At 38.0% G+C, this 19,910-nt stretch overlaps 1 protein-coding gene across 3 annotated transcripts in view; it reads left to right on the top strand.

The window, feature by feature from the left end:
• RCL1 (RNA terminal phosphate cyclase like 1) overlaps positions 1-19,910 on the top strand; it is a 56,428-nt gene that overhangs the window by 691 nt on the left and 35,827 nt on the right. For all 3 annotated transcript variants that reach the window (XR_013999825.1, XR_013999826.1, XM_081151022.1), the window contains exons 2-3: positions 14,381-14,452; positions 17,164-17,339. Coding sequence is in view for 1 of the 3 variants with exons in the window: in XM_081151022.1 (XP_081007148.1) it covers positions 14,381-14,452; positions 17,164-17,339 (248 nt within the window). In the remaining 2 variants the exon portion in view is untranslated. The remainder of the gene's footprint in view (positions 1-14,380; positions 14,453-17,163; positions 17,340-19,910) is intronic.

Here is a 19,910-nt window from a genome sequence, read left to right on the forward strand (position 1 = left end):
CTCTCCATACACCTCTCAAAGGAGAAAAACAGTTTGTAGGACCGAAATGCGGTGAATGGGCAGATGTAAAGATGGAGGGAGATTTGGAGAGAAAAGTACCACTGGTTGGTACCGTGCCCTGTCCCAAAACAGGTCTCGGACGCAGCCGCCCCCTTGGACAGCGGCTGTTCCTGTCGCCATGATTTCTCGGCTGTCCTCACACCTCCCCTTGGCTGTGGATTAAAGAATCTTTAAAAATTCTATCTGTTTTCAGCCGTGACTGTGATTGATGTGCACAGGACAGGAGCTTTGAGATAAATTTTAAGCAGTCATGGGCCTAATTGCCTTAACTTGAGTAAAGTGTTGGTGACAAGCGCTAAACTACAGGCTTCCAAGCTCCCTTTTTGCCTTACCAAGGTAGATAGATTAAAAGTAGGCCCCATTTAAACACACATAGATTAAATGGCTCCGATTTTCAGCTGGTCCCCTGGAATAAGACACGTGCACTTAAAAGCTTCTGTATGGTTATCCCAAATTGGGAGACTCAGTTAAAGAAAAAAAGGAAGAAGAAAGAAACACCTATCTGCAGATTGAAGGAGACAGTTTGTGGTTGGCCCTGGAAGCTTTCTGGGTCGTGTTAATGTGTTTTATTTTGCACTGGCTTGTGTACTAGGTGGCCAGCTGGTTTCATCATCTGTCTGCATATTCTGGACAGTTATATTTGTATCTCTTGGATGGCGATTGGTTGCACATTAAGGGGAAAATGCCATGTCATTGATGGAGATACAAGGTTAGGAAAGAAAGAACCCGAAGACCTCCATACCATGGAGAGGAACCTGGTAACAGTACGAAAGGCTTGTGTTGGTACATGATTCTTGCTCTTACTGTAACGGAAGAAGTTAAGAAGAGACTGCTAGCCTGGTTTATGTCAGGTACTCTTCCCCTCAACATCCCTTGCCCTTATTTTGAGCCTCACCCTTGGGCAAAACAATTTCTTGATTGCTCTACTCTGGTATTCCCAGCCGGCTCTCCCCTCCCTTTCACGCTCCAAATTAGCCTAGAGAACTCACCACTAGCTGGATATGGTAAGAAGACAGGCTTCTACTTCTATGAATACTGGGCATAGTTTTTTTTAGAAAAGGAATATTAGTGCTTTATCCTGGAGATTGCGCTTTCTAATGGAAATATAGTGCCCATAAGATAAAATTTAGTGTTTGTCTCTTGACAGGTGGCCTCCAAACTAATGTTTAATGTTCCGAAGGATGCTTTTCTGCCTCCCTTCTCCACTGTTTGTGAGCATCTCCTCACTGCCACGCACACAAACGGGGCTTGGCCACTTGGCATTTCCCAGAGAGGATGCCAAATTCTGGTACCTGCAAGACGTAGTACTGGTTGGCAAATGTGCTCGTATTTTTTGAGGAACACTATGTATAGCATTATTTGCCCTATCTTATTAATATACTAGGGGAAGAGACCCCTAATTTAGACCTTGTGCTGGCTTTAAGGTCTCAAAAATCTTATAGGCATTGCTTAATTTCTTATAGAGGGAACTGAGATATAGGCATATACAGTTGGCCTTCCGTATCCATCCATGGTTTTTGCATCTGCATATTTAACCAACTGTAGGTCGAAAATATTCAGGAAAAAAATCTCAAAGTTTCAAAAAGCAAAACTTGAATTTGCCATTCACCAATTACTGTGCTGAATCAACGCAAATGAAGTGATGTGTAGGCATACCCTGCTGTAGCTTACTTGCAAATACTGCAGCATTTTATGTGGACTTGGGCATCCACAGAGTTTTGTATTTGCAGGGTCCTGGAACCACTCCCCCATGGATGCCAGGGGATGACTGTACATGCATTCATAGATATACACAGATATGTGTGTATCTATATATGCTCATGTAAGTGCATATGCATACACATAAATACATGTAGCCCCTGACACATGTTATCTGATCATAGTCAAGCAAGTCCTTGTGAGCTTGATTGAAGATGTAGCCAGTGGGCTGTGTTACCAGTCATCTTTCCCTTTCTGACTCTTCCTGAACTCAGACTGAGAGTTGGAAAAAACTCAGAGCATTTCCAATAAAATCTGCAGCTTGCATGTAAGAATTACATCTCAAAAGTGCTTGCTTAAAACATTCCTGCTGGTGTGGGCTTTGGAGGGTGGAGGTGACACAGTCATTCAGAAAAGGTTTATTGAGCCCCAGTATGTGCAAGGCTTTGTGGGGGTGTAAATGTGAGAAGCAGGTTGCCCCACTCTCAAGGAGTCTTCTAAGGAAGAGCCTGACAGAGTAGCTTGAGTAACTTGAAGTAGGAAGAGCTGAATGTTGTAAAGGGGCTCATTGGAGTAAGAGCGAGACTTCCCTGGAGATTATGAAGGAAGGCTTTCTGGATCTGCTTCTGATCTGGACAGATAGGATTGACATGGTGGCTGCAAGGAACATTATAGGTGAAAGACAAGCTTTTAAGTCAAAGAGTTCTTTTTTAAAAAAAATTATTCTGTTGAGGTAATTTGTCATAGTTGGAGTAGCTTGGTGGTTAAGAGCTTGGGCTTAGAATTAGACCTCAGTTGGAGTCCTTGTCCTGCTTTTGCTATTAGCTCTTGGACCTTGGGCAAAATCTTTAACATTTCTGATCCTGTTTTTTCATCTGTAAAGTGGAGCCAGTACTACACACTGCATAGGGTTGTCGTGAGGATTAGATGAAATAACACTTCAGAGTGCACTGAACAGTGCCTGGCATATAGGAAGAATAAGTGTTAGCTGGTTTTATTATGCATACTTCTACACACTGTGAATAGTTCTGCTCTCCAGCATCCTTAATCTTTTACCTATCTATATGAAAACTTTTCAGATATTTAAAGAGAATTATGACTTCTTTGTTTTCTCTTTTTGGTCTAAAGGTTTCCTTTTTGGTGATGGCTTCCAAATATTTGTGTGTTATGTGCATAATGTAATGGTTCTTTACCAGGAGCAATTTTGCTCCCCAGGAGACTTTTGGCAGTGTTTGGAAACATTTTTTGTTGTCACAACAGCATCTAGAGGGTAGAGCCCAGGGATGCTGCTAAATATCCTAAAATGCACCAGATAGCTCCCTACACAAAGAACTATTCTATCCAAAATATCAATAGCACTGGTGTTGAATAACCCTGACCTTCTAGACTTAATTATTAAACCTTTTCTTTTCTCTAGTCCCCAGTGGTTGGGAATAGCAGTATGTGGTCCTAAGAAAACTGTACAAGGGTTCAGAAGAGGGTGAGACACAGCTCACACTCTGTGACTTCCAGCAGATCAATTAGTCTTTTAAATAAAACTGCCTTCTTCCAATGCAGAGGGATTATAAATAAAGAGAAGAATTTGAATCCTAAAGAAAGATGATCCTGGAATGGTTTTTATTATATAGCCACGTGTAATTTTTTTCTTCACTCTTGAGGAACATAAATAATTATTGTCTCATTAGACTCTTCCTATCAGTGAGGAGGAAAAAAAGGTTTTTTTGTTGCTGTTTTACTAAAAGTAAAAAAGTCAAGATGGTTAAATAAAATAGCTGGTGAAGCTGAACATCCCAAGTGACAGAACTGGAAAGAGTGTGTAGCCAGTTCCAGCTTGGAGGGTGTGTTCTCCCATCAAACTGTGTGATGGACTTGGGTGTTCCTCATGTTGTAAAGCAGCTGTCCAAATGACTCTGTCTCTGGATTTCTCAAGGGCTGTGTCTTGCAGAGTTCAGATGAGTTAACATTTTCTTGGTAAGGTGAGGTCTAAATGGGGAAAAAATTCCCCAGAATGATAATTGTTTAACGTGAGAATACAGAAATGATGGACTTGGGCAAGAGTGCTGGTTTAGTGTTAGGGCTGCTACCACCCAAGTTCCTGACCAGGTCATGTGACCAAGCCTCACTGTCTTCCCCAGGGAAATTAGAGGAGTCTTTTGGTCCCATAGGAGTGCTATACTTGGCTTAACCAGACGAGATTCTGAAAAAGGAGGGGTAAGTGAAGTTTTAATCAAAAGAATTCTTTAAAATATGCTGAGGAAACATGCTACATAGAGGTTCTTTGAAAAGTAAAACATCTTTTGGTTAAACTGACGCATTGTTTTAGGGATCAATGTGGCTGTTCATAAATTGGATCTTCTAAAAGTAGAATTGTAAGGAAAAACTCTGTTTTTCTCCTCTACTCTCAATACTTTTGACACCAGGTAGTGGCTCTCCCCGCTCCTCCGCCCATCATGCAGTTCTCTAGTTCTCAGCAGATACCAACTGGGTGTCCACAAATTTAACTCAGCTCTTACACTTTCTGTATGGTAATAGCATCAGATCCCAAAAGTTAAGGACTCAGTCCCAGAAGACGGCCCCCTACTTCAAATGCCAGTCACAAGTCCTGATTGAAAGTCTGGGTCACTTGTACTTCTGACCAACCAGCTGTAAATTGGGGAATTCCACAATTCCCTCCTTGGGTCTGATAATTTGCTAGAATGACTCACAAAGCTCAGGGAAACATTTACTTACATTTATTTGCCAGTTTATTATAAAGGATATTAAAAGGGATACTGATGAACAGCCAGATGAAGAGTTATATAGGGCCAGGTCTGGAAGGCTCCTGAAACAGGGCATGCTGCCTTCCCAGAACTTGGATTCCTTCCCTAACCTGCAAGTTCTCTCTTTGTTCAAGAGTTTTTATAGGCCTTAATCTCTGTGTTTGACACCCTGCCACCCTCTACTCCGGTATCCACGCAGGTCAGTGGGTGAGCCTGAAAGTTTCAACCTTCTATCACTTGGTCTTTCCAGTAACCAGCCCCATGCTCCATTTTGAGGCTGTCTAGGGCTCTATCCTAAGTCACCTCATCAGCGTAAACTCAATTTCCAAAGAGACTCCTTATGAATAACTTTTAAGTCTTTTTTTTAAAACTATATCTTTATTGATTTAAGAGAGAGGAAGGGAGAGGGAAAGAGAGATAGAAACATCAATGATGAGGGAGTCATCATTGATTGACTGCCTCCTGCATGTCCCTGACTGGGGATCGAGCCTGCAACTAGGGCATGTGCCCTGACAGGGAATCGCCTGGATCCTAGGTCGATGTTCAACCTCTGAGCCACGCCCGGCCGGGCCTTATGAGTAACTTTTAAACGACACTCTACCACTCTGGAATTTCCAAGGACTTTCTGAGATGTATGTCAGGAACTGGGATACAGACTAAATATATTTCTTGTTATACCACAAGGCTGTACCAGTATGATCCACAACTCAGAGTTATTGATAGATAAGTGGATTTGAGGAAGGCCTGTCACTATACTTATGATAATTGTAGATTGAATATTGTCTTGTTACTTAGGAAACTGCCCTTTGTGTCTTTATTGACTAAAAGTTTGCTCCCTTGTGATGATTATTAGCTGCCCAAAACAAGATGCTCATCTTTTAAAGACAGATGCCAAGAATCTTAATGGACTATGTTCAGATCTGCTGTTGCTTGGAAGTGGTAAAATGCTGTTCCAGATAGAACTATGCAGCATCTTTTTTTTTTTTTAACTAAACTTTTTATTTTCAGATAATTGTACATTGTCACGCAGTTGTAATAAATAATACAGAGAGATCTGTCTGCACTTTACCCGGTTTCCCCCAGTGGTCACATCTGGAAAAACTATAATAATGATATTATAACCAGGATATTGACATTGATAAGAGTGAAGATATTGAGCATTTCCATCACCACAAGTATTCCTCAGGTTGCCCTTTTGTAGCCACACTCACTTCCCTCCTGTCCCCACCCACTCCTTAACCCTTGACAATCATTAATCTCTTCTCCATTAGTATAATTTTGTCATTCTTTAAATAGACTCATACAGTAAGCAAACATTTGTGTTTGACTTTTTTCTTTCAGCATGATTCTCTGGAGATTTATCCAAGTTGTTTTTTTAACCAAGTTTGTTCCTTTTTATTGCTGAATAGCATTCCATGGTATGAAAGTACCACAGTTGTTGTTTTTAAAACCATTCACTTGTTGAAGGACATCTGGATTATTTCCAGGTTGTTTTTTTTTTTTGTTTTTTTTTCTATTCTGAAAAAGGCTGCTATAAAAATTTGTGTATAGGTTTTTATATGGGCATAAGTCCTTCTTTCTCTGGGATAAATGTCCAGGAATCGAATTGCTGGGTTGTATGATAGTATGCTTAGGAAACTGCCAAACTGTTTTTCAGTGTGGCCTTACCATTTTATATTTCCACCAGCAATATATGAATGAGTCAGTTTCTCTACATGCTTGCCAACACATAGTGTTGTTACTATTTTTATTTTTTGAATTTTTAGGAGTTTATCTGAGCCAAGCTGACAACAACTGCTAGGAAGGAAAATCTGAATGGATTGAGAAAATGCTCCTATGTTGTCACTGTTTTTAATTTTAGCCATTTTGATAGGTGTGTGGTGATGTTTTGTAGCTTAACGCCTTGCTGATGAGCTATTTTGAGCCAGAACTCGCCTGTGCAGCCTGCTATTTTTCTGCACTCAAATGCTTGTGACCTGTCAGCAAGGTGTTTAAAATTTCTTAAATTAATGTAAGTGCAGACACGAGTTAACTCGTGACCAGTGGGCTATACATATTCCTAATGGCTAATGATGTTGAACATCTTTCCATGAGCTTATTTGCCATCAATATAGCCTCTGTGGTGAAATGTCTTTTCATATCTTTTGTCCATTTTCTAGTAGGACTGTTTGTTTTTATTGTTAAGTTTTGAGATTTCTTTACATATTCTAGTCCTTTGTCAGATATGTGATTTGCTAATACTTTATCAAACTCCATAAGTTATTTTTTCATTCTCTTAACAGGGTCTTTTGCAGAGAAAAATATTTTAATTTTAATGAAATGGAATTTATTAAAATTTTCTTTTATTGCTTGTGCTTTTGGAGTCAAGTCTAGGAACTCCTTGCCTCATCCTAGATCCTGATGATTTTCTATGTTGTCTTTTCCCCTAAAGATTTTATAATTTTATATTTTACACTTAAGTTTTGTATGAGGTTTAAAACTTAGGGGGAAGTTCATTTTTTTTTGCTATATGTATATGTGTCCAACTGCCCTAGTACCATTTATAGAAACGGCTATCTTCCGTTTAATCACTTTTGCGTGTTTGTAAAAAAACCTGTTGGACGTATTTGTGTGGGTCTCTTGCTGGTTTCTCTATTCTCTACAACTGATCTATATGTATATCCATTTGCCAACACCCTACAGTTTTGATTACTGTACCTATAAGTCTTGCAATTGGACAGGCTAATCCCTCCAACTTTATTCTTATTTTCCCGTTATTGCTTTAACTATTCTAGTTTCTTTGCCTTTCCATATAAATTTTAGAATAATCTTGTCTATATCTAAAAAAATCTTGCTAGGATTTTGACAGGAGTTGTATTAAACCTATAGGTCAATTTGGGGAGACTTGTCATCTTTACTATATTGAGTCCTATAATCCATAAGCATAGTACATCTTTCCATTTATTTAGATCTTTGATTTCTTTCACCAGCATTGTGTAGTTTTCAGCATACAAGCCCTCTTTATATTTTGTTAGATTTAAACCTAAATATTTCACTTTTTTGAGCCATTATAAATGGTATAGTATTTTAAATTTTGTTTTCCATGTGTTCATTGCTAGTATATAAAAATACAATTCAAAATTTTTGGATGTTTTTCTTGTAACCTGCAACTTTGCTGAATTTACTTATTAGTTCTAGGTGCTTTTTTTTGTGTGTGTGTTTTTTTTTGTGGACTCTGGATTTTCTATGTAGGCAATCATGTCATCTGCAAATAGGAACAGTTTTATTTATTTCTTTTCTGAACTTCATGCCTTTTATTTCCTTGTTGCACTCTCTAGAACTTCTAGCACTATGTTAAATAAGAGTGATGAGAGCAAACCTCCTTGTCTTGTTCCCTATCTTAGAGGGAAAGCGTCCAGTATTTTTCTACTAATTATTTGTTAACTGTATGTTTTTTTTAGATGCTTTTTAGATGCTTTATTGTCAAGTTGAGGAAGTGCTCTTCTATTCCTATTTTTTGAAGAGTTTTTAAAAAAAATTGTGATTGAGTATTGTATTTTGCCATATGCTTCTTCTGCACCAATTGATATCTTTTCACACTCTTATGGTGTCCTTTGATGAGCAGTAGTTACTACTTTTAATGTAGTCCAATTTATAAATCTTTCTGTGCCCTTTTAAAAAATTCTTAGCCTACCATGAGGTAGGCTAAGAGACATTCTCCTTGAACTTTTAAGGCTTCTATTTTTATATGTAAATGTTACATTAAATCAGTTTATTTTTAAACTTTTAAAATAGAATTTTACTGGAAAATAGATGTTGAATTTTAACAGATGCCTTTTCAGTAGCAACTAAGCTAGTTACTTGATTTTTTTTCCTGTTTATGTATTTAACCATGTATTTAATTATGTTGTAGTTTTCCTTGCGCTTTATCTGCAGCCCATTATTGGGATGCGCCCTTCTGAATTATAGTGGATAATCAAAAAATGTGTTCTGATTTCTTTCTAAGATTTTATTTAGGAGTTTTTATTTAGGAGTTTTGTTCTCATTAAATGAGGTTAATTTGTAATTTAACTTTTTGTGTGTGGTGCTTTTAACTGTTCTATAATTGAAGCCATCTCTACACATTTTTGTTCTTTGGCATGTGTACTGTAAGAATTTTTTTTTTTTAAATGTTGGAAAAAATTTTCCAGTAACTTCATCAGTGCTCTTTCTGTTTATTACTTCATGAATTTTCTCATTTATTTTGTTTTGGGCTTATCTTTTTTTGACTTTTTTGTTTATCTATTTTGATTTGTCATTGTTTTACATAGCTATCTTAATTCCAAATGTATCTGAAAATAATAGAGAATAATTTACCACAAAAGCTTGTAATATTTTATATTGATTATATTATTTTTGTTTCTGATTTTATTAATTCACTTTTTTTCTTTTAAAAATGAATAAGGCTGTTGAATTGTGTTGTATTTTTTCAACGAATTAGCTAATTTTTTTCTTTACCACTGTATTTCTCCTTTTGAGATTTTTTTTTTTTTTTTAAATACATCTTTATTGATTTCAGAGAGAGGAAAGGAGGGGGAGAGAGAGAGATAGAAACATCAGTGATGAGAGAGTCATTGATCGGCTCCCTAGCCCGCAACTCGGGCATGTGCCCTGACCAGGAATCGAACCCCGATCTCCTGGATCCTAGGACGATGCTCAACCGCTGAGGCACGCTCGGCTGGGCATCCTTTTGAGATTTTTTAATTTAATTTTTGTTTTGTAATTTTGCTGCATTTCTAAAATCTCAGTTCATTTCCTCATGCTTTTCTTTTAATTACTAAGGAACTTAGAGTGGTAAATTTTTCTGTGTTAGATTCCCATATATTTTGATAAAATTGATATTTTTGTTTAAGATTTTATGTTCTGCACTTTTTTTCTTGACTTGGTCGTAATTTAAGAAAGATGTATTTCTTTAAGTTAAAATATAATCTGTTGTTGATCTCATTATGTGTAATTACATATTATACACAAAATATGTACATATTTTATATGTACATTATTTCCAAGTGAGTTGTCATCTTTTAATTTATTCTGAGAATTGGGTATATGTTTGTAATTTCTACCTTTTTGATTCAATGAGGAAAATAATGATTCATAATTTCACATGTTAATATATAGTATGTTTTCTCATCTTTTAGTTAACTTCTCTAAATAAATTGAAATAACATTTTATATATTACTTTTTAATTGTTTTCCTTAGTATAATATGAGCATTTCCTTATGTAATTACATAATTTTTAAAAAATATTTTTAATGGCTGCATAGTATTATAAAGATCTTTTATAGACTTTTTTTTAACCCTCACCTGAGGATATGTTTTTCTTTTTTTAAAAAATTTTTAAAATATATTTTTTAAATTGATTTCAGAGAGTTCAGGAAGGGAGAGAGAGAGAGATAGAAACATCAATGATGAGAGAATCATTGGTCGGCTGCCTCCAGCACTCCCCCTATTGGGGATCAAGCCCGCAGCCTAGGCATGTGCCCTGACTGGAAATAGAACTGTGACCTCCTGGTTCATAGGTTGATGTCCAACCACTGAACCATGCCTACTGGGCTGTTTTTCCTTTTTTCAATTCTTACCCAAGGATATTTTTTTTCCATTGATTTTTAGAGAGAATGGAAGGGAGGGGGAGAGAGAGAAACATCAGTGTGAGAGAGACACATTGAGTGGTTGCCTCCTGCAGGAGCCCTGACCAGGCTTAGGGATTGAACCTGCAACCAAAGTATGTGCCCTTGACTGGGAATCGAACCTGAGACCCTTCGGTCCACAGGCCGACACTGTAACCACTGAGCCAAACTGGCTAGGGTCTGAGGATATTTTTACTGATTTTTTTTTTTTTTTTAGAGTGAGAAAGAGAGAGAAGAACATCAATGTGAGAGAGAAACATTGATTGGTTGCATCCCATACATGCCCCAACCGGGGACTGAACCCACAATCTAGGACTGTGTCCTGACTGGGAATTGAACCCGAAACCTTTTTGTGAATGGGACAATGCTCCAACCACCTGAGCCACACTAGCTAGGACTTTTCTAGACTTTAATGAGAGCAATTTTGTTGGCTCTTTAAATTGTGTTATAGTACCTTTATTTGTATCTTTAATTTAAATTTTATGTATTTAAAATGTTTAAATTTACTTACTGATTTTTAGAAAGAGAGAAGAAGAGAAAGAGAGAAACATCAATTTGTTGTTCCACTTATTTGTGCATTTATTGGTTGATTCTTGTATGTGCCCTGACCTGGGATCAACCTAAAACCTCGGTGTATCAGACAGCACTCTTAACCAACTGAGCTACTTGGCTAGGGCTTATGTACTGTATTTTTAAAAACACATACACATGGCATGAAATTCAAAGGGAACAAAAGGGTTTATATAGTCTGTCTCTGTCTGTCTGTTTCCCAATCTTCCTTCCCTGTGAACCAACTAATGTTACTGGTTTGTTGTGTTTCTTTTCAGGGTTTCTTCTTTTTTTTTTATTAATCAACAAATACATATACACTCTTTCCTTTTTCACACAAATGACCATCTGTATCTTACATTTTTCCCCCACTCAATATACCATGGAGATGATTCACATCAGTATATAAAAAACCCTCATTAATTTTAAGGCTGCAAAGTGTTCTGATATATAGATGTATCGTAATTTATTTAAGCAGGCTAGTATTTCTAGATATTTAAGTTGTTACAATACTTTTAAATTAAAGCTGTAATATATTGAGATTTTTTTCCTTGTTTTTAAAGTACAGGTCTCTAGATTGTATTCTTTCCTTTGCTCCCTTTCTTTGACATGTGGTTCTGCTTTTCTTAGTGAGGAATGGGTCAGGCTGATGACTGCCACCGTCTTATAGGAGTCACCAGCCCCTTTAAAGAAATGACCTCACTTCCTTAGGGGATTGAGGAGGGGGGGATATTAGACATTAGAGTTGGTATCTAAGGAATCCTAAGATTGAAGGTTCTAACAGTACAGATTGTTTAAAATGTGAAATATAGCCCTGGCCAGTTTTGCTCAGTGGTTAGAGCGTTGTCCCTCAGACTGAAGGGTCCTGGGTTCGATTCTTGCCAAGGGCACATACCTCAGTTGCAGGCTTGATCCCAGGCCTCGGTTGGGGTGCATGTGGGAGGCAACCAATTGATGTGTCTCTCTCACATTGATGTTTCTCTCTCTCCCTTTCACTCTCTCTGAAAAGCAATGGAAAAAATATCCTTGGTGAGGATTAAAAAAAAAACAAACTAAAATGTGAAATATAATAACATGAGAAATTCATAAGACATGAAAGTAGTACTTAAAGGTTTATAAAGTGAACACCTGCGTGACCCCATCCAGATCAAGAAATAGAACATTGCCTGCACCTCTGCTGCCTTTTTCATTTACAACTCCTTCCATACCCCCAGTGGTGGCCACTTTCCTGACCATTATGGCATTCATGTTAATTGTCTTCATAACTTTATAACCTAATTATGTGTTCTTAAACAATGTAGTAAACTTGTGCTTATTTTTTGGAACTCTCCTCTAATGTTTTTAGATATCTGAAATTTTGTACCCCCAGGAGCAGCCCTGAAGAGGAGGAGTCACAGAGGGGTTGTGGGGAGTGAAGGGGCAAGGAGTTCTACACATCTTTTCTTAATGAAGCTTGGGGAACTTCAGTCTTACTGTTATTAGGTGAACTTGAGATCTTCTTTGTACCAGGTGATGGAGCTATATCTTCACTGTTGCTAGGATTCTGGAACTAGCTCTGTGTTTGGTTCTTTGAAGCATTACTTCCTAAACACTTATTGCTTTGACCAGAGCATAGTCTTGCCTGGAGATCTCCTTATGTGCCCATTCTGTTTCTATTCGTGTTCTCTAATGGACATTTTATACTGTGTTCATGCTTAAGAGCTCCTGTGGATTGCCAAAAAAAGAAAAGAAAAGAAAAAAGAATTTTTTTCTAAAGTCATGCTTTTTTTTTTCTTTCCTAATCTGTAAAAGCTTTGAAGTTCACTATAGGGCTTCATTCATAAATGCTTGCTCCTTTCTCCTATTTAGGGACCTTGGAAGCTTGAGCAAATCAAGGGTTTTTCTTTTTTATGCCAAGTACCCTGTGTTTTCTATAAACATAAGTAGAAAGTGGTATTATGACATATAGATCATGCTTGATTTTAAAAAAAATAATTATTCTGTATAAAAAGACCATGGAAATAATTTCTAGTTAATTTTTCTTGTTAACTTTTGTAGTTGAGTTATTTTCAAAATTTGTGATGCTACTTACACCACAACCTAATACACATACAAATATATATATGTATGGTAAAGTTTCACAAACAGTACCTTCACTATGTACAGTTACTCTGATCGTTTATTCTGTTCTAATTTCATTAAAAATAAATGGTGGCTGCAGGATCCCTCAGTTGGTCACTGCTTGCAGTTGAAAAGGTGCCCTGATTTTCTAGAGGAAAAGGTTGGCTCCAAGGGATTAAACTGAGTTAGGTAAACTAGAGTCATGGTGTGCTTAAGAGCCTCAACTTTGGAGAAGAATGAACTTGGGCTCAGCTCCTGGCTCTGCCCCTTGCCAGTCACAAGCTAATAGGCATTCTTCAGCTTAAGCCTTCTATAAAATGGGAATGGCATCTCCTGCCTTGGGGTTTTGAGGATTAAATGAGAGAATGTATGGCTGGCTGTAAGGTAAGCATTAATAATACAGCTGCTGTTATTGGCCATTATTACTTGTTTCAAGAGAAATAGGAGTTTCTCTGATTTTAGCTCAGTGGTCTTTGTACAGATTGCAGAATCTACTATGACAGGAGTTATGGAACAATGTTAAGTAGCAGAACGGGTGGGAATTGCTTAGTTGATTTGCTGACTCTCTGGGATTGAGTTCAGGTGACTGCTGGGGTCTGTGCTCCCAAACTCTGCTAGTTCTTTATAGGAGTGGGAGCTGCATGAAGGTGTCAGACAGTCACAATGCCTTCAGTGCAGAAAAGTTGGACTTCTTGTTCATGGGCAGGAGGTCGAAGCTAAAGGGGTGTGTGTGTGTGTGTGTGTGTGTGTGTGTGTGTGTGTGTAAACATATTCTCCTGAGTTTTCACTCTACATCCTTCCATATTTCACATTTAAAATCAGTTCCTGCCCTTCTCCCTTTTTAAAAGAATGACCAGCTTCTATATTTTAGATAATCTGTTCTTAAAAGGAATTGAAGTCAATTTGAATGTTAAAATTTAAACAAGAAACTTAAATTTGTATAAAGTCCTACCCTGAAGAGATACCCATTTATTAACATTTGGTGTTTTTCCTTTCAGTCTTCTCATGCATTTAAAAAAAAAGGTGGCAGTGGTACTGTATATCAAGCACCTTTATAATGAAATTAAAAACTGAACTTGTTAGATAGCTCCAGATCAGTAAGATGGTAGAGGAAGGAAGAAGGGACACTTTGTTGACTGGGAGAGACAGTGACCTTGATTTAATCTGCCCTCTCAGGTATTCTGTAACAAGTAAGAATTTGACTTTAAAACTCTTCCCTTCTTATGGCTATTTCTCCTTATTTGGCATGTGCTCCTAGGTGAGAAGAATGTGTCTTATGGTTGTTATGCTGCTAAAATTAATATCCCATTGGATTGCTGGTAGAATTTCTATTTTTTGTGGAATATGAAAGCTGAACTCTTTCTGTTAGTTCTACTAAACATATATATGCTAGTCAGTGCTTTTCAACTGCTTCAGGTTCCTCAACCAGTGATCCCACCCAGGTCCTGAGAAAAGCCCAGCTGTGATGCAGGAAGTAACCTACCCTCCATGGCAGTACTTGAATGGGACGTTTTGTCTGGAAAGGGTGACTTAACATGAGGCCTGTCTGTTTTCTCTTTTTCCCACAGATTTTGAAGCCAGCTTCATAAGGCTGTTGGACAAAATAACAAACGGTTCTCGAATTGAAATAAACCAAACAGGTAAGCTCCTTTTCTTCCCATTCTGGAAAGCACCCACATATGCACTACTTAAACATTCTTCTGTTTCTCACTCCTTTTGATGGTATAAATATTCTATTCAGATGGGAAAATCCAGTTTCCTGTCTATGGTAACAATTGTTTAGAGATATGTGTGAACTCTGCCAATTTAAGGGACATAAACTTGATTTAAGGAAGTTAGAACACTGAAAATTTCAGATCAACAAACAAGCTTCTCCTCTTTTTTAACAGTAAAATATTTTATGCCTAACATTTGCATACAACTTTTCAAAGTCCATTCACTTATATTGTCACAGTGAAACCTTAACAACACTCTATGAGGTAGTTATATGTGCTGAATTTTTTATTTTTGTTTTGTCTTTGAAAAGAAATTTAAATAAGTAAATACAGAAATCATAAAGGTCCCTTCACCTATTTCCTGTTCCATTCCCTCCCCAGCTGCAGCCATGGCCACAGCTTGGGGGGGTGCCCTTATCTCCTCTGCAAGCATTTGCTTACATGGGCACTTCTGTGTCTTAGACGAGTGATTTTCAACCAGTGTGCTGCAAGAATTTTTAGAACATGCAATACTTGACCATTTAGTCAGGGCACTGACCTCTTTTCCCTTAGATGGTCAGATAGAAAAATGACAACAGCCAATACAATAGCTGTCTGGTGTGAATGAATCAAAGTTATACCTTTTTTTTTTGTCAGATTAGCAAAACTTTAATATATTTTTCAGTGTGCCTCAGAATTTTAGTAATTAGTTTATGTGTGCCATGAGATGGAAAAGGTTGAAAATTGCTGTCTTAGACCATCAACAGGGTTGTGCTCTTTGTGTGTTCTACAGCCAGCTTTTTTCTTCACTAGCACAGATGTCACAGGTTAATCTCATTTATTTCACTGGGCCTAATAAAATAGTCTGTTGTATGGATGCATGATAATGTGTTTAACTGCTCCCTACTGATAAACCTTTGGTTGTTTCTAGCTTTTTTGTTGTTTTGCTATTAGCAACACTTTTATTTACGTTGTATAGGAGACCAGGCAAACGTCTTTTGGCAGGCTCCGTGAATGAACTATGTACCTTTTCATATGTGCTCAACAGAAGAAACTCTGAACTTTTCCATATGTTGACTCTTTGTTTTTAATCCTCACTAGAGGATATGTTTATTGATTTTAGAGAGGAAGGGAGAGAGAGAGAGAAACATGGATTGGTTCCCTCTTGTACATGCCCCAACTGGAGACTGAACCCAAAACACAGGTTTGTGTCCTAACCAGGAATTGAACCTATGACCCTTCGGTGTATGGGGGGACACTCCAACCGAGTGAGTCATACCAGCTAGGGCCCATATGTTGATTCTTTAAGAAAGAAGGCAAGCTTGGATTCATAAGTGGCAACACATGAAACTTATGGATCTGTAGCTGCATTCAGCCATACCTTTCAGATGCCCTTTGCAAGCTATGATTCCATTATCTTTGGCTTGTTTACTTTGAAATTGCTGGAGATTTTTTTCAGCAGTTTATATTGGTGATTCAGAGGGCAGGTAATTCTGTTCTAGTCACACCTGGAGCTTAGGTTAAGAAGTAGACATTTACACGATCCTGCTTCTACCTCATATCTCTCCTGTCCCAACACAAAAGTGTCATGTCGCCCCCCCCCCCCCCCCCCAGAATAGAATACTTCATTCCGATGATCTGGTCAATTTCTGATTTGGTTAATTCTCAGACCTAAGCAGATTTGCAGCGTTTAGTGGTTATATAGCTTTTTTTATGGCTTTTTGACCTACAGGATTGGTTTTGTGACTTTTGTGCAGTGTTTAGAATAACTGATATAAAATCTTTCCCTTTGAGAAGTGTGGGAGGGATATGGTTCTGATTTTGATTGATTCTGATTGTGATTTGGGGATTTTGGTTTTTAATATAGTAAAACCTAAATTTATTCTATGAAATTTCCAAGAACTGCTTTTCTTTTGAATGACTGAACATATTCCCTTCCTCTGTTGCTAAATTAGTTTATTGGTAAATTGTGCCAGAAGACATTGCAAATCATTTGAGCAGCAAAAAGACCTTGTTCATCCATTTATATCCCCCAGATCATGCAGAGTACCTTACTTTGTTTTTTCTCCAATATGTTAATCTAGTAAGAAACTTTTTGGATAAATACGAATATGTGAAAAGTGAATAAAGATAAAAAAAGTTTCTAATAAAGCTATTAAGTAAATTTAGATATTTTCACTAACTATTATAATAGATACTATCAGTGGAATTGCCATGAAGTACTTGCCTCTTCTAGGCATCTTGTTAAGTGTGGTATTTGGAAAATCTCATTTCAAGGGCCTCGAAGAGGCTGATTGCTTGTGTGATGGTTTCACAGCATCGTTTGTGAACCCCTTCTTCAGCACCATCCTTGGGAGACTCAGATGCCTGATAGGATTTTTTTCTCTGTGTCCTGCCATGACTTTGGCAATTCAGATGGCTTAGGGAGAGGATTAATTTATTACTGTTTATTAAATAACACTCACCGTTTATTATTATTACTGGGGCTTGACAGTAATGAGTCAATTTTTGGACTGAGTGTGGGCTCTTAGGAATGGTATTTTGAACTCTCTTGGATGCTTGTGTCAGACTTTCCCTTTGGGACTTCACTGCCTTTGTTGCTTTTGTAACACTGTTTTTTTTCCTGCTGAATGTGGCTCTCTTTCCTCTTGTGTAAGGAACGACTTTATATTACCAACCTGGCCTCCTGTATGGTGGATCCGTGGAGCATGACTGCAGTGTCCTTCGCGGCATTGGCTATTACCTGGAGAGTCTCCTTTGCCTGGCTCCATTTATGAAGCACCCTTTAAGAATAGTTCTGCGAGGAGTGACCAATGACCAGGTTGACCCTTCGGTGAGTAGTGACGCCAAACCGTGGTGTGATTTTTGTTTTGTCTTTTGTTACAACCCAACTTTTGAGAAACAGGTTCCTGATAAAGCACAGGTTTATTGTTGAGTGTGTTTGTTTTGTTATTTACCTTGAGATGTAGAGATTAATCACTCCAGGATGCAGATGAACCAGGATTCGTAATCGATCAAATTCAGTGACGATTGTTACCATTCATCAAGGTGCCTTGCATTGTCGTGTCTAAGAACCTTCAGAACAGATGCTTGTAGTCTCATCACGGTTTACATGAAATATGGCTCTGTTAGCTGAAGTGTATGAGTGTGGAACTTTCATAAGGTCATGTGATAGCTGAGGCTGGAAAGCGCAGACCAAAATTTTAGACAGAAAATAGTATCTCCTTGGCATTTTTGCAGCATAATCTTGACTTATTCAAACTTTAGGACATTCTTCTTCTGAGAAGAGTTTGCAAATTTAGAAAAAGAACATAGGGACAGGAACCATATATATGAGCTTTGATAGTTTGAGGGTAATTTTTCTACATGTATAGGGAGGATAGTTTAATATATGGGTGGAATTTTTATTGTGGCCACCACAGCTGTCTTAGTGCCAGTCTAGGATGGGTTTTGGTGTGTGTGTGTGTGTGAGAGAGAGAGAGATTAGAACAGTACTGTCCAGACCTGCCTTAGACCTCTCATACAGAGGAAAACATCCTCATCTTTGGATGCTTTGTTGTCCAGAGAGAATATCAACTCCTATGGCCATAATGTGAAGTTCTGACTGAGAATTCTTACCTTCACCTCTACAGACATGGAACCAAGACCAATGAGTGGTCAGTAATATTGTAATAACTATGTATGGTGCCAGTTGGGTCATGGACATATCAGGGGGAACACTTTGTAAAGTATGTGATTGTCCAGCCACTGTGCCGTACACTTGAAACCAATACAAAATAATGTTGAATGTAAAATATAATTGAAAAAAAAAAAATAAATTTTTTTTAACCTGAAAAAAACTACAACAACAAACCATTGAAGGGGCGGCTTCCAAGGCAGAATGTGAAGTATCTAACCTTTCTAACCAGGGAAGACCAGTTAGGTGGTTCAGCGAGCCACACGGTGGAGACTGCTGGTATTCACCTATACACTTAGTAGAGTATAAACCTGGTTAATGTGTTCTTAGGCAGTAAAAGACTTATTTCCCAATTCTTGGGAACTTGGTTAATAAACTCTTTTCCTAGAATCTGAGTACAGTCTATGGTCTGAAATTCTTAGCTGTAAAGGAATGTTGAATAAACTGTGTAGAATTTTAAACTAATTTCAAAGGATTGCCTTCTTCCTGCATTTTTCTGGAAGATTCTAGGAAGTGAGACCTTCAGTTGAAAGTGCTCCCAAGAGGAGGCCTCTGCACTTTTAGGTGGAAGGTGAGGAAGGTTCCTTGAGTAATGGGAATGTTCCCGAAGTATATGGGAGACCTTGGCACTGTGTGTCCCAGTTTTGTATTCTTTTCTATAATTGCTAATGATCTTAAAAGCTGTTATCACTGGCAGTATTTTTAAAAGTTTTACATATTAGCAGTCACAGATTAGTTGATGAATTCCCCAGAAATAGCACTTAACTCTTTAATGCAGAGCATTATAAAAGAAATCTGTTTTCATATGCTACAGGACTGTCTGCTTTTGCTCCCTGCAAGACTAAAATGACCTTGGGTAGTACTTGGCTCCAACCCATGATAAAATAAATATACCTAATCTTGGATAAAGAGTGATTTCTTCAACTTGTGGCTTCTTCATTTTGAGCTTTCTCTTTAATATGTGGTTTCCTCATCAGTTCATGTCCACATTTACTCCCTGCACCAGGATGAATATGATGAGTTCTGCCCTTAGGGAACTTGTTTTCATGGGGTGGACAGCTGTGAACACATCTAGGGAGACAACAAGGCTGAGGTCTTCAGGGCTCTGATAGAATTACAGGCAAAGTGCTGAGGGTTGGGGAGGGTCTTCCAGAGGAAGGGAAACCTCAGAATCTGTCTGGTTTTTAGGAAGAGAACTGTGGAGACTGAGAGCAGGATGCATTGGAGGGGTGTCAATTAGTTTGAACATAGTGGAGGTGGAACAAGAAAGGAAGGGACAGATATAAAGGACAGTGGAGGGGAGACTTCATAATTTGACAGTTAATTGGAGATGGGATAGGAGAAAGTGTTCATAAAATAGCTCCACAATTTCTCTCCTGGTTGACTTGAAGGATAGTGATCAGAAAGAGTTTGACACAGGGAAGAGGAAATTTGTGGTTGGATGATGGGTGATGTGTTTGATTTTGATATTTTGGGAGGATATCCACATACAGTTGTACAGTTGGCAGCCGGAAATTACTGTCTGGAGCCTCAGAGATAGGTCAGCGTCATCTTACCTATTGATAGTCAAATCCCTTGGAGAACAAGATGGACTAGTCCTGAAGTTGGACACTGGCAGCTTTCTGGCTGAGTTAATCCTACAGTGTGGCAAGAATAGAAGAGGAGGAAATGAATGTTTAAGGTGTGAGGAGGGAAGAGGAGCTGCAGACGGCGACTGTGTAAGTAGAA

The sequence above is a fragment of the Miniopterus schreibersii genome (assembly GCF_964146895.1).
Source record: "Miniopterus schreibersii genome assembly, chromosome: 11".
NCBI classification, from domain to species: Eukaryota; Metazoa; Chordata; class Mammalia; order Chiroptera; family Miniopteridae; genus Miniopterus; species Miniopterus schreibersii.